Raw genomic sequence first — 16,213 nt, 5'->3', positions numbered from 1 at the left:
TTTATCTTTATATATATATATATATATATCTTTATTAATATTTATATACAAGGTAATTTGTTTTTATTTCCCCAGTAATGGAATTCTCTAACATTTCATCGACGATTGGTCACTATCGTTAACTAGCGACAGCCGATCTTGGAAAAGCAAGGACAATCCTCGAAAAAAGTGCGGCTCTTATTCGCTGTCGTTAGTTAACGATATCCAAGGTCAAACCAATAATATTCTCTCAGTCCTCGAAGTCATAAAATTTTGTACGAAACGTTTTTTCGTATCTTCTATACTATTATTTGCTTGGAAAAATTAAAATGGAACACCCTGTATAATAATATTAAGGGCTTACATCTTCATATCTTACATCTTTACGAATAAGCTGTTGAAGATTTTCATATTCGAATATATTTTGAGACATCATGTTAGGCTGCATGGAGTTCCTCATCATCATACATTGCTGTAGAAACGCATTATTCTGATTCATCATTAAAGCTGTATTTGCCATTGGATTTATTAGCGGTTTTCCTTTCTTTTCCTCTTCATATTCTAACCAAGCTTGTTTGCGTTCCTCTTCGTCTAATTCCTCTTCCGCCTGTTAAATATAAATTTATTATATAATGTCACATGCATGAACTTTCTTATGTAAAAGAAAAAAATTTTCTCACCTTGTTTTCCAATAGAGAGTCATGTTCATGATAATTTTCCACAATATCCTTGAACTTCAAGAATATCTCTGCTAGCAGTCTATCTTTAGGTAAATTTAATGTAGGTTTTTCTTTATCGTATCCCTCAAACGTATACAACTCGTTTAAATTATGATTGCTGTAATGCCGTTCGATCTGTTGTTCGTCAACGACACGGCACGAAAGCGATAGCTTCGTAACTTGACGGTTGTAAATCTTTTCTTCCATTGTTCCCGCAGCAAGAAATCGATATACGTAACATGGCTTTTTTTGTCCGAATCTGTTGATCATTGTATTGACAAATCAGAGAGGATCGATTTGAAATATATAATTATAAAAAAAGATTAGACAATAAAAGATGTCAAAAGAAGTACCTGTATATCCGAAATATGCTTTGTACGTCGTGAGATGGATTCCAACTGGCGTCAAATATAATCACTCTATTCGCTGCAGTTAAGTTTATTCCTAATCCTCCAGCGCGTGTAGATATGAGGAACAATCTCGCTCTCATATTGGTAGGTCTATTAAATATCTTACACCATAAATTTCGATTTTCAGGCGAAGTCTGACCATCCAATCGGAAGTAATCGAGTCCTAAAGACCAACTTCCAGCATGATTATCAAGAGTGTCACAGGATTCATCTTTCTGAGTCTGATCATCTATTCTTCTTAAAAACTCCTCAATTAAGGTGAGAGAATATAGAGATTGAGAGAATACAAGCCTATCAAATTATATGTAATACAATAATAAATAATAGCAATGTGAAAATTATGTATCAAAAAATTAAATACAAGATAGACGTACACTTTATCACCGATCTGTTCACTTTCTTTTAGAATTGCAAACAGGAGTAATAGTTTAGTTGACTCTCTCATATCTTCAAAATGCTCGGGTTGTACAAACTGCAACCACCATTCTGTGGCCACTTCTGACTCTGAGGTCTCTTTGATCTGTTCCGTAGATTCCTCTTCTAAAAAATTAATTTTATATATATTTAATATCTTTATTTTATTATTTTTTATTTGCATTATTTACGTTTGGTTTAAATGTACGTGTCACAGTCAAAGTGTTAATGTAATAAATACAATATAATACACTTAAGCCCAGTTTCACAATTCACAGTTAACTCTTAACCGAGGTTTAATGTATTTTTAATCTCTTTCTAATTCTAGAATTCTAGAGGTTGAACCTTGGTTAAGAGTTAACCATAAGTTGTGAAACTAGGCCTTACTAGTCAATATATGCACACACATATGAAATTTTACTCTAATAAATAGATATATTCATACTACAATAAAATTTGAACTTTTACTAATAGAAGCATACATTTTCACATCTCTATCCAGCTGCTTCCCCATCACATCAGAATAAAAAAAACGAATAGTTCAGAATTAAGAGTTATTTACGAGCTCAAGAGTTTTAACCTGCTGGGATTTGAGAGAACTCATAAATAGTTCCTAATTATGAGCTATTCGTTTTTTTATTCCCACGTAAGAGGTCAGTAAAGATTTTTCACACCTGTACCTTTAGTAAAAGTATGCATAACAAAAAATGCATCAATTTAAATGAACACTTTTGCTTGCAGATGTGCATACCAACCATTTAATCTGATGTAGCAAATGTATTCACTGTCTAATAAATAATTACATTTTCATTTATAAAATATATAGAAACTTACCGACAGGATTATTTCTTGTATTACGTTTAGAAACGTTAGTATTGTCTTTTTCATCGATCGCCTGAACATCACTGTCATTGTTTGAATCGTTGCTACTGTTGCTGCTACTCTCTACATCGGTAGTATCATCATCAATGAAATCTTTTAACGAACCTTCTGAATCAGAAAGTTCCTTTTTCTCATTTGCTTTTTCTATTTTCTCTGCATTTAAACGTAGGACTAAGGGATGCGTCCAGATTCTTTGTAATGCCTGAAAATCAGCGAAGAGGGTTCTTCCTTGACCAGATAGACGTCTATAGGAGAAAAAGTAATGCTTTCAATCATATAGTCAATTTAATTAAATATTCGCGTTTTAAGTAATTTTTAATTTTTATACATAACTAATATAACATAAAAATGATAACTTTATATAAAATAATTCAATCTCATAAAGTAATACAATTAATAATTGTATTTTCATTTAAACGAGAAGAAAGCACAACAAAAATATAAGATCTTTAAGAGATTCACCTGGCAATATTCTCCAAATAATATTGATATAGTTTAACTTGAACGTCTGTCAGTCTGACGAAAATAACATATTCCTGTTTCGGTGGTAGGAATGGCGTAAGAACGGAGTAATCGAATCTTTGCACGCTACCCTCTAACATTTTGTGCAACACATGCGCACGTTTTTTCATTAATTTAACGTCATAAGCAGTAGAATCATGGAATTGACCATTTGTTATCGGATTTACAAATCTATTTGAAAATTCTTTCTTTGTACCTAACAAATTGGGTTTCGCAAACTGCACCATACAATGATCTACAAAATATAATTAGATGCAAAATATTTTTAAAAAATATACAACTACAAAAATAAGTTTTATAAGATATTTACACTCTATTAAATTGTTCTGTAAAGGTGTCCCAGTAAGTACTATGCGTCTCAATGTTTTCACGTTTCTCATGCATTTACTTAATGCAGTATCTTCATTTTTTAATAAATGGCCTTCATCACAAACAACAAGATCAGCACCCGGATCAACTAGGCATTCCAATATAACTTCCTTCATAGCCTTCCGAATATTTTTATTTGGACCCGTAAGATTACGGAACATTTCATAACCAATAATCATCACACCGCCGGTTTTTTGCCATCTCTGCAGTTGATACTTCCTTTCAAAATTCTTCTTAAATCTGAAAAATATTTTTATTTAAATGTCATGAAAACTCTGATTGCAAAATTGTACTATGTTCTTTAGATAACAGTATAAATAATATAATAAAACAACTTGTAAATGTTACCAATGAATATCAAATACTCACTTTGTCAGTTCATACACTTCGAAATCATCCAAATCCTTCAGCCATGTATTGTACTCATTTCGCCAATTAAGTACTGTGCTTAACGGGCAAACTACCAGTACTGTCTTAACGTTTGTCGCTTCATGAGTGAGAAGCGTATGCGTCAGAGTAATCACCTGTAGCGTTTTGCCCAAACCCATGCAGTGCGCGATTATACATCCAGATCCGGATGTAGTTTTCACCCTTTCTAGAGATTCGAAACAAGCGTCCCACATAAATTTGATGCCTTGTGCTTGATGTGGCTTCAGATGTTTTACCAATTCCTTATGCACAGTAACGAGCTCCTGCTTCGTTTCTGTATCGAAGTCTAAAACGAGTTTGTCTATTTTCTCTTCACCGGCAAGTCTCATCTCAAACATTTCGTTATACTGTATAATAAAATATATTTACGTATAATAAACATGTTAGTGAGAAATGGAATTGATAATATAATTGCGGATATACCAGAGCTTGACGTTCAGCAATACGTTTAAGCCTCTCCTCTTCTTCTTTAGCGGCTTGTTTTGTATCTTCCGTTACTTGTTTGTCTTTTAAAACTTTTCGTATATTTTTTCGACCACTTTTACCGGGTGAAGATTCTTGTGAATTTATCATTTCTACATCAGTACTATCACTGTCGGATGCCATTTTTTTAATACGCTTTCGTTTTGGTTTTGGTCTACAAATTATGTAAATTTAAGCGTACAGAATAGACAGAAATAAAATAGATGAATATAATATGTATCAACTTACTTCTTCTCTGGAAGCGAAGAATCTGTACCTGACGAATCACCGCGTTTACGTCTCTTATTTCGTTTCGATTTCTCTTTTTCTTTTCTCGTGTCATCTGAATCATTTGAATTTAGTGTGATAAAAAGGCTTGAAGTATTAGATGAGTTATCAGAATCTACATCTGTTATTTTAATGTCTGAATCTGAATCAAGGATTCTTCGCCAAGACTTCTTTTTCTTTCTTTTAGACTTAAAAGATTTTTCTTCATCAGAATCAGTGCTGCAAAGAAAAATAAGATCGTACATAGTTTCTAAAATAAAATAAACAAATAACTTACTTATTATTTTTGGATTTATTTGCAAGTTTTTCTTGTTTTTTCTCCCATTTTTCTCTTTCAGCATCAGAATCAGAATCAGATAATTTCATTGTTAATATCTTGTCTCTCCTCCAATCGCTTTTGTCTTTCTTGTTCTAAAATATTTGGGCCAAAGACAAAAGAATTAGATTTCTTGCAAAGCTTATCTTGTATAATAGATTTTTAATATAATAACAAATAATTTAGAAGCAATTTTTTTCTATTCTAACTAGTAATTTGGATTCTGACTAGTAACTTTGTGTACAAAATGTCAAAGCTGTAATAATTTTTGAATTATAAGCATTTGAAGGAAGTAAATCATATCGCTTAATCATGCGCGCGTTTAGATATGGTAAGCAAATGCCAATGCAAAATACCAACCACACCTAAACGGTATTTACCAAATACCCTATTTATATATTATTTAATCTATTGATTCCTTTTATTAAATAATAATAAAATGTCTTACATCATTTTTCGAAGTTTTCTCTTCAGATTTCTCTTCAGATTTCTTCTGATATTCCTTTTTCTTATTCTCTTTTTTTCCATTTGTATCATCATTCTTTATGCTAGAATCACTGTCCAGTACCACTTCTTTCTCTAAGTTTAAATAACATAATATATTCATGATAAAATATGTAATCACAAATAATATAATTATTTTTCACTTATTTTTCAATTATTTTTAAAAGATTCAAACATAAAAATTTAAAAAATATTGCTTATTATTTAGAAAGAGAGAAGAAATTCAAGTTAAACCATCAAAAAATAAAAACTAAAAAAACAATCTTTAATATCTTGATTATAGATATTAAAGAGCAAATATAATTATTAAAAAATGCTGTTTATATTTATCTTCCAAAAAATCAGCAAGTCTATTAATTGCAGAAATTTAAATGTAAAATATCTTACTGAATTAAATGTCAAGTTTGCAGATAAGTAATAAAAAAATTTATCTTTCGTTTACTTAAATAAATTTTACATTAGAAGTTTATAAGCCAATCTTATATAAACTTCAATCAAATTTTAAAGTTGAGAAGTAAGAAAAGATATTCAATCTTTTTCAAACGAGTCAAATGTGTCAAAAATATTATCAAAGTAATTGAGAGGAAATGGTGTCATATATTTTAAATGTTCTATATTCGAAAGAAGTCGTATGCACAATAATTGTATTTTTATTGATACCAAATTGCTTACCGTCTGAATCAGAGGAATTTAACAGATTTTCTTTTGCGAGTCTATCTGCTTCTGATATTAGAGCATCATTAGAGATAGTAATATTATCATCTACATTTTGTTTTTGATAAATTGATTGATCTTCAGTATCAAGATCCGTTTCTACAGTTGTCACGGTATCGCCGTTCTCTATTTTTTTCAAATGATCCATCAAAGATTCTTCTCTGATCTTTGTATTTTCCTTTTTATTTGACCTTTTCGAATTTTTTGAGGACGAATCGTTGTCCGTCAACGAATCATAATCTTTCTTTGCATTTTTCTTGCGACTCCTTTCGAGTTTATCCAGATTAACAAGACTGTAAAGGATGGAAATAAGGTACTTCGAATAATAATTAATTAATACATAAATTGAATTTATCGCATAAAAAATTTATTGTATAATAACGGGTAAACCTTTTTTAAAGGCATTATAAAAGCAAATTTGTAAGAAATGATGTTAAGTTCAAAATCTTTAAGATCAGCAGAAATTGTAGTTATTTTATATAAAATTCACTCACTCACTCACTTACTCACACACACACACACACGCGCGCGCACACTCTCTCTCTCTCTCTTTCTCTCCCTCCCTTCCTCCTTCCCGTCCCCATGCTTTTTTTTAATTTAAAGAATTGTCGATTTGAGGAAGCAAATGTTATATGAATAAGTTTATACTTATTATACTTTACAATTACACATATCAAATTAAGTAACAAATAACACATTTGCCGCAGATTTCTATTAGACTTTTACAAATGTTGATAAAGGATCTGTTCAAGTGCCCTTGCATGAAATTGTAAGAAAGTTGAATCAAAATTTATCCCAAAACGGCATCAGAGTAAATCAGAATCCAAAAAAGCTAGCGAAAGATAAAATGTAAAAATCCGTATTAATTGTAAATTCCAGAATGATTAATATAATCATTTTCATATACAAAATTATCTCCGCAAATCTCTAAATTTCTTGAATAATTTAATAACATTTGTAAGTTGTTAAAAAATTATTGCTGCCTACATTGCAACAATTATATGTATACAGGAAGATCCACGTACTTGACTTTACACAAATTATTTTATGAACTCAAGATATACACATTAAAGGTCTTTGAATCAAATTTCCACTTATTATTTAACTACAAAAAATTCCCAAAATTACCATATATTTTCAAGTGTTCATTCGGATATAACTCTTTAATAAAAAACTTTTACTTTGATAGGAAAATGAATTTTATATTTCCATACGTAACTATTTGCAGATTTTGCACAATAAAATCTTTCAGTCAGAATATGAATTACAAATATTCATTTTGCGTAATAAAAATTTAATGTAATAAAAATATTACATTGAAATATTTTATAAATCATTCTACAGTCAAACGTAACAAAAATAATGTTAATACAATATTGTAGATTGATTTTTATTACATTTCCATACTTTTAATGTTCATATGATAGTCTTAAAAAGATACCTCATGCAAAATTAAATTTTGTTATTGTTATATATAATTATATACTATAAATTCTAACTTGTATAACATATAATTCTATTATAAACTTATATATAAACTCTAATAATAATTAGCCATTCGAATATATTAAACGATGCAAAACAATAGACACAGGTTTTATAGAAAATACTTGATACCTTTTAAATTCCTTTTGTTCCAAATATTTTCTTGACTTTTTTAACGCATGTAAATAGCGTTTAAGAATTTCCGTGCTTAATCGTTCTAAATGAACTTTGCAGGACATTCTCAATTTCTTATCATTTTTGTAGTAGTAATTTTCATTAAGTTTAAGTCTTCTCTTCTTTAGTCTGGAATCATTATGTTCTCCATCAGTCTCAGGCTCACGATTACGTTTAGTCTTCTTTGAAACATTTATCATTTCAGATAGAGTCAGTTCAGAACTAGAGTCTTCACTGGAAGATGCTAAAAGCGATCGCTTCGCTTCGGCATTTTTCTTAGAAGAATCCGATTCAAACTTCTTAAAGGAGTCGGCGGATTCTCTCGATTCTTTTAAAGATATAGAATCGTCCGATTCTAAGAGAGCTTTTTTGGCAGCTTTTTCTGTCTTGATATTTTCCTCCTCCGAAGAGCTCATTTCTTGACGAGATCTTTCATCTGATTGATCATCGCTTTTTTTCTTAGCTTTAATTTCCGCTTCAGTGATAACATCTTTTTCAGCGTCGGTATTTGCATTTTTTTTTAAAGTTGAAAATTTTATTGTACTAACGCTATTGACATCAGAATCATTATCTTCTAATTCGTTTTCCTTCTCGATCCGATTAGCAGTTTCATCGTCTGTGGAAACTTCAGTTAACTTAGCTACATTTTTATTGGATGTCACCGATGTGTCAGAGTCAGCCAACAGAGCTTCCTTTGCCAATGCTTCAGCGTCATCGAGAGATTCATTATCATCTACATTCGTTTTTCTGGATGCTTGCGAGTCGTTGTAAACTTCTTTATTGGTTACAGATAATATAGCTGCCACTTTTTCCTGATCACTTTGATTTGATAAATCTTCCTCTTTTTCAAGAAATGTCCTCTCTTTTTGGTCTGAAATTTTATTTTGTAAGGAATTTTCGCAAGGATCTAAAAGTTTGTCTTTAGACGTCTGTAAAAGCTCTTCTTTATCACAATTTGTTTCGACTTCCGTTCTGCTTTTTTCTGTATCTTCGGGAAGTGTGTCGAACATATCCATCGACTCGTCGATTATATTCCTTTTCAATCGATTTGTTTCATCATCATTTTCTAATGCTATTTCCTTGCTACTACTTTTCGAAGGAGAATCTTCAATCTCAGTTTCATCTTTATCAGACGATTGTGTCTCGCTATTGCTCTTGCATTCCGAAGATAGCTGTTTTTTACTTGATCGTTCTTCACTAATCTTCTTCTCTTTTAATCTTAATATGGGAGAAGTGACCGAATCATCTTGCACGTCCACATTACTTTTATCGTTATTTATTTTCGTTTTATTTATTGACATTCTATCTTCATCATCGGTGTCAGTTTCATCATTATTTAGGCTTTTTTCCGTTCTTGCTAGATCCACTTTACGCCGAGCCGCTGGCATCTTTTGCGGTGACCTTGTTTCATCTGCTGAAAATATTTTTTCGCTATCACATTCAGACACATCTTTATCTCCATCCTGTTTATCATTAAAGACGTGCTTATCCTCATCCTCTATGCAGTTTTCACGTTTTTCTTCTGATTGTTCACTATCTGAACTAACTATTTTGTTTGATCTTTTTGTAGAAGATTTTTTTCTATTCCTAGACCACATTTGATAAGAAGTTAATAAATTCTTCTGTTTTTTCTCCAATATCATCCTCAAGCGATCAATTTTTTCTGTAGATTTCAACACAAGTTTCTCATCATCTTTTTTATATAATTGTTCTATACTTTCGATATACATCTGAAAATCTGAACATACTTTCTTACAGTCCATTAAAATTTTTTTTATATCTATAAGATTTTTTTTATTTGATTGTCCATTGATATCTGTGTCACTGTTATTCATAGATTTCTTAGGTGTCTTAGTATGATCTATTTCCAAATTTGCCAATTGCCTCATAGAGTATTTATTGCGATTCACCTTTTGGAGTTTTATTTTCTGAAATTCTTTACTAGAACTATTATCCGAATTATCTTCCTGAATATTAGAAAGTCGCTGCTTCGATGACTTGTCACGTTTTCGTTCGTCATTACTGTACATCAGCTGATTCGTTTCTGAAAATTTCCTCGTATTTCGTTTTATATATTTTTCATCTTCAGATTCACTAGTCCAATCATATTTTTTTGCCTTGTCCCTCGATCTTATATTATGAGAATTATCCATTTTTTTATTCTGTTGTGTTGTATCTTTTGAAATCCTCTTTGATACATTTGACACTATATCTATATCGTTCTCATCACTTTCGCTGTCAGAAGAATATACAGCATTTGTTTTAGATTTTGTGTTTTCAGATTTATTATGTTTAATTGTACGTTTTTTTCTTATTTTATTCGACACATCGCTAGAATCATCACTTGAATCACTAGATATTTTATTTTTCTTCGATATTTTTTTTTCTTTTACAACTGAAACTTTCCGCGCGGAATAAAAATCCCCTACATATTTCACTTTTTGATCACTCTTGTTCTTACTTTGATTATTTTGTTTAGAAAGAATAGATAAATTTTTGTGTTTACAAAACGGATCCTCGCTGGATGAATTTGTTAGATCTGCATTTTTCTTTTTCTTCTGAAGGTTTACATCAGAATTTGTACGACTTTTTCCCACAAATCTTGCAGAAACGAATGACTTTTCGAAAGAATCGTCATCCTCTCTGTCACACATACTATCTAAGAGATTTTGTATGTATTTTGTTTCGTTTATTCGTTGTATTTGAGATGGTAAAATTTTTTTTTCAATCTTGTTGCTTCTTCCCTTGTTACTCTTTCTGAAACAGAAGATCCATTCCATATGTACATATCTTCTCTTTTTCCAGTCATATTCGAAGTATACATGCATATTCCCCATTCTTCTTTAATTCGTTTATTCTCAAACTTTTAGTATCTGTCAGCCAGTCCTGTAGCTAAGAACACGATAAATTCTATTTTGCTCTTCACTTTTGCTCATCTTGCTTTTACAGAATTTTCTTCTTCTATTAAATTATAATATAACAGAACGGACTAACAGTATTAACAAAACATTACATTATACATTAAATTATAGAGTAATGCATGATATACTGAACATCATTGAAACGTGCAAACTTAATCTCTAAGAAAATTATCAAGTCATTATTATTTGCAAAGGTTCAATGTTTAGTTTCGTAACAAAAATATTTAGCTAGCAATATTTACATTCTGTGCATGTACACACATCCCAAAAGTGATAATAAAGAAATATATAGCAAACATTTAAATATTTAAGAAGTGTATATAAATATACATGTCAGAAATAAAAACATAATTTAAACTTAGGATGTTTCCTAAGTAATATTTATATGCTTGATCATACTTACTTGGGGAGAGAGTCTATTACAATAGTACATATGGCTCTTAGATCCCAAAGTGGTTTAGGATTACATATAAAACATTTCCAATCATCTTTTTCCGCGTCCAACAGCGATAGGTTCACATTTCTCTTTATACATCCCTAAGTTAGTTAATAAAATAATTATATAATTACAATACCATCATATTTTAATTGCTATATTTATTAATCACATATTGATGAATTTATTACCTTACAAAATGCTGAGAAACAATTTTTGTTACAACACTCATATAATTTCCTATTATTATATATGCCGCATATATAACAATAGTGCCTAACTTTATCCTCATCAAATCTGGTCTGTATATTCTTCAACTTATTCCAGCATATCTAAAAAATAATAATAATATAACACTGCATAACGCACTGTACTATTATAATCAATAAAAAAGAATCTATTCAGAATTTTTTGCTTTAGACTTTAAATATAATACATTTGATCATACACTCACCCGCAAAAAAAAACAGGCCACTATTTAGTACAAATTTTTAATATGTTTTGAGTGATATCTCAATGAAAAATCATCAGAGTAATATGAACAAAATGTATTACCAAATGGCAGACGTTGAAGACAGACATAGAAAAAAAATTCATACACTTTTATGCCTGGTAGCCAATTCCCCTGAGCAACGCAATATTTTAAATATGACATTTTTTCTGTCTTTCAATGTTCGTCTTCAATGGCTGCTATTTTGTAATACACTTTGTGTAATTCAAATTTGATCTGCATGGTTATCAAGGAAAATGTTGGAGTTTTAATTTTGAGCTTTGGTTCATCTCTCTGTGATGATTTTTTCATTGAGACATCGTTACTCGAGAATTTGTGCTAAAATTTAGTGACTCATTTTTTTGCGAGTGAGTGTATTATAGAATAATTACAAATGCACAACATCTTACCTCACACTGCAGTATTCCAATGAAAGGATGAGAAAATATTCGATTTGTCTGGATATTTAATTCATTACCACAGGCAGTACACTTTATTTGTCTATCTTTGATAATTCTAATATCTAAATGTAAAGTGCAAGTAGAGTTTTATATTACTGGAGGTATAAAAGTTTTTATAAATAAAATTATGTAAAGAAATGTTAAGGTAGTACATTCGCGATAGTATCATCCAAAAATTAGGCATCGTGTGCTCATTGGTGATACCCCTATTCCCGTCGATGAGAGAAAACTTTCGATTACGTTCAGCAGACTCAACTGTTGAAGAGCAGATCCTGAATGAGCGCTTGCTGCTACTGAATGTTCCAAGTTGAATCAACTGAACGCGATTGCGCCTGTTCAAAGTCGCAAGCACACGCGAAAAGAAAATGAATACAGACAGACGCCGGCTACTAACTAATGTCGATGTTGCCAGATACATTGGTCGTTTCCTCCACTTCCTCTAGTCGCCTCTATATACCGAACAAAGTCGAAAATTGTATTTTTTTCATGACTATTTTTCGAACTGTACGATAAAAAATCATAAAATTTTTTCACAATATTCGTTTCATATTCCTTCATCACATATGCTCATTTTTTATTAACATCTTATTACTATTTAAGACCTACATAAATAAATGTGACATTTTCATGAACATTGTGTAGACAAGTATAAAAAATTGCTTATATCTCAGTATTGAAACTATCAATTATAATTGCACAAGTGTGTCCAAGTCTTCTTCTAGTACAATCTATAATTTCAATTTTAAGAAATTCTGACTGTTTTTAATTCACGAGTATACTACCTTAACATGCTACCTATAATTACACCTAATTTTTCTTTTTATCTTTGATATGTATCAGTGTTCATGTATATATGTGTGTGTGTGTGTGTGTGTGTGTGTGTGTCTTTGTTCATTGATCCCACACGTTCGATTTTAAGGTCATTGCAAGATCATAGTATAGCAGGTTGAATTCGTTTTGACATTAGTTGTAATATTATGAAGTGAAAAATACTTAGTGCCATTAAAAAAAATTAGGGTGACCTTGACTTTTTCTCTAAAAAAGAATATTTTGCAAATTTTTAATATTGCAATTTGTAGATTGATTAACTTTTATTCAAAATAATTTTTGTCAGATCATCGGAAGTGCTGGAAAAATCGTGATCACAGTTACGTGGGACACCCTGCACATATATATGTATATATAAAGTAATTCAAAAGGTTATTAAAATTAAAGAACGTTTAACTGGGTCCAAATAGGAAAGTTTTCTGAAAAGTACTCTTGAACTTTTTAATTGTAGTAAATTCTAATATAAATGATTGTACTTTGCATAAAGATATACAAGTTGTTTGTGAGTTCACAATGATTTCTGTCTAGTACTTTATATCATCATTTTGCATTTATTACTGTGAGTCTACAAGCCCATGAATTATTAAGTTAAATATAATTAGTTTTGATATATGCTTATTTTGAATACATTTTGTAAATTTGATACGCAAGTAAATTAATATAATCTTAATAAAAATAACATTAGTAGAACATTAGTAAATGATTATTTCATTAATGTAATATCAGCTTTATATATTTTCAAGGTCTGTACTCATAATTACTTTGGAAAACTTTGAGTTCTTATTTGAAAGATGTTTTATCTTATATATGCTCCATAACTAATAATAATCCTTCGAATCCTTACAAAATTAAGATAATTTGATAGAAAGTTACTGATAGTGCACAAATGTAAAAAATTTAAAGGAAATAGGCACAACAGAGAAGCTATTAGCATTAGGGTGATGTGACTCGGTAGCAGGACAGAAGTCTACTAATAATGGAAATTTGATTCAAATCCCAGAGCTCCCTGATAATTTTTTTCATGTCTTATTTCTCACAGTGTAAACTAAGTCAATGTGTATAATTATATATATATATATATATATATATATATATAATGTTACATACTATATATATATATATGTACATATACATAATTATACACAAAAAATATATATATTCAAATCTTATACATAAATTATAAGGCAAGATTAACCTACCATGAAAATGTTTTTCACGAAAAGCAAGTTCTTTTGAAGTTGGTTTGATTATTTCCTGAAAAGCGATGCAAAGTGAGAATAAATAATATATGAATTGTGACACTGAACATTATAATCATTACTGTGGATACTTTTTAGCAAGAGACAATAGTGTAACACAGTGGATCCATTACATCCTTGTTTGCAAACCAAGATGACATGATCACAATGGCTGTGCTCCAAATTTACTGCTAGCACTGAAAATGCTACAGTTTACGTTACATGCAATATAGATTTTTGATATAGGTCATCAATTTTGGAACATAGCTATTGCATAATTTGTTGAAAAGTTCCATATACATATCTCTAGCTCAACAAACTGACATTACATTTTAAGTTACTGTAACCGGCGTTCTATAATAAATCGGTAGCCCTAAACCAGAATTGGGGTTAAGGCCGTGTTCGTATACTGCCAGTTGTCAATAGTATAGTATACGTAACGGAATTATAGATTTTCAGTACTGGCAGTCAACTGACAGTAATGTGCGAACATGGCCTTAGTTGCGCATTTCGGTCGATCGGCATTTAAGCTGTGCGCGGGTTGGTGAAGTAAGAAGTAGGAATCAAGCTGAAAATCGACCGAAATGTGCAACTAAATCTCAGCTCTGTCCTAAGCAGCTCTGTCCTAATTCTTAATCGATGAAATTGGCCAATAACTAACTTGTAGTTGACTAAGGTTAAGATCGGTTGAGACTTCCGATTACCTACTACCGACTCATTTTAGAACCATAGGATAAAGCTATTAACATTATCATTTCTCAATATTAAACGATATTTTACCTTCCACGACATAGTCGCAATGTGAACCGATAGTAATTAGTCGATATAAAAAAAAAAAGAAGAAAAACATGAATTAAAACACAATCAACAGCATTACGGTAGTTGCAGACAGTTGTGCCATAATGATTTCACGTTGTTTGAGAAACGACTGTTTACCAATTTATACGTTCTCGACGGAGTACAAATTGCTTGTACATTTTCGACAAGGTTGAAAAGCCGCGCATTCGATAAAAGTTAGTCCTTGTTTATATCTACACAGACTTACGTATCACCAGAGAGAAACCCACAAAAATAAGAGGGGAGGAGACTCAACTCCATCCGTGAAGAAAAGTGAGACTGTCGTGCGCCGAATCGTGACTCGTGAGGGAGTCCGCTGGTCGGAATAACCATGGGCTTCTACGTACGTCTTTTCATGCTGACGCTCGATGCTCATCAATGCTCATTTTCGGCGCCAAAATAAAGCCTGCAACACACGATGTTTGTTTTCTTGCTGGATTGTTATTGGCTACGACGTTGGCTGTACTGATAGCAGTCAATACAGTGGCAAGATTCTAATCCAACTAACAATCCAGCAGGAAAACAAGCGTGCTGCAGGCTTAACATACTATTGTGCTTTGCGCATAATAAAAGGAATAAAGAATAAAAAATAAAGGATTTCAACCTATGAGAAACCGTGTATTCCGATATATCCGATTTCTGATAGGTTAAAATCGTTTATTCTTTATTCTTAATTCCTTATTTTTTCTATTATGCGCAGGGTTTTTGAATGGCGGTAGTTTCGCGATCTGATAAAGAATTTTCAAGTGGTATCTTTATTATTTTCTAACCTACACTTAACTATATCTGTATGTGCAATATCGTTTACTGCACATCACAATTAAATCGCTTTAAAACAATTGTAAAGATGAACAAAAGCTTATTCTTACCCTGTCCCGATAGTCGGTAAATAATCGTAGTCATAAAAGGTACGTGAAGTTGCTTTTATTCAATGCGTAGCCAATTTTCAATTACATATGCTTTTATTGGAATCAGTTTTTATCTTCGTGAATTTAAGAATTATAACATATGACAAATTCAAGCAAATTGACTGAAAATGATTTTTTTTATACAAATTGTGCAGGCCCCTTTATAAATTTGTTTATAATACATAATATATAGTAATCGAAATATATATACATATACATCTCATGTATAACCTTTTCCAATAAAAAATTACATGTTAAATATAATTTTTATAGATCAACAAAAGAAAAAATATATAAAGATTCTTTTTACAATGCAAATTAATGTTTTTATATCAATTCTTATAACTTGAAGAATTATAGTTATGAATATTAATATCTTCAAAGATGTAAGCTACATATAATATATATAAAGATGAAATAATTTATA

General features: G+C 30.7%; 1 protein-coding gene across 1 annotated transcript; it reads right to left on the bottom strand.

The window, feature by feature from the left end:
• Nucleotides 1–331: 331 nt before the first annotated feature.
• On the bottom strand, nt 332–14,914 carry LOC108751407 (transcriptional regulator ATRX homolog). Its single transcript, XM_018491587.1, has 19 exons — nt 14,822–14,914; nt 14,003–14,057; nt 11,925–12,037; nt 11,216–11,356; nt 10,992–11,125; nt 7,626–10,424; nt 5,967–6,301; nt 5,239–5,369; nt 4,752–4,885; nt 4,436–4,693; nt 4,148–4,361; nt 3,665–4,071; nt 3,237–3,535; nt 2,867–3,161; nt 2,357–2,649; nt 1,483–1,648; nt 1,052–1,399; nt 660–957; nt 332–586 (listed from the first exon to the last, which is right to left on the bottom strand). The coding sequence occupies exons 1-19, from the start codon at nt 14,831–14,833 to the stop codon at nt 332–334; spliced, it is 6,687 nt and encodes a 2,228-aa protein (XP_018347089.1). The 5' UTR covers nt 14,834–14,914.
• Between the last annotated feature and the right edge of the window lie 1,299 nt (nt 14,915–16,213).

The sequence above is a fragment of the Trachymyrmex septentrionalis genome, unplaced genomic scaffold (assembly GCF_001594115.1).
Source record: "Trachymyrmex septentrionalis isolate Tsep2-gDNA-1 unplaced genomic scaffold, Tsep1.0 scaffold112, whole genome shotgun sequence".
In the NCBI taxonomy this organism is placed as follows: Eukaryota; Metazoa; Arthropoda; class Insecta; order Hymenoptera; family Formicidae; genus Trachymyrmex; species Trachymyrmex septentrionalis.
This window is presented reverse-complemented; position numbering and strand designations above follow the sequence as displayed.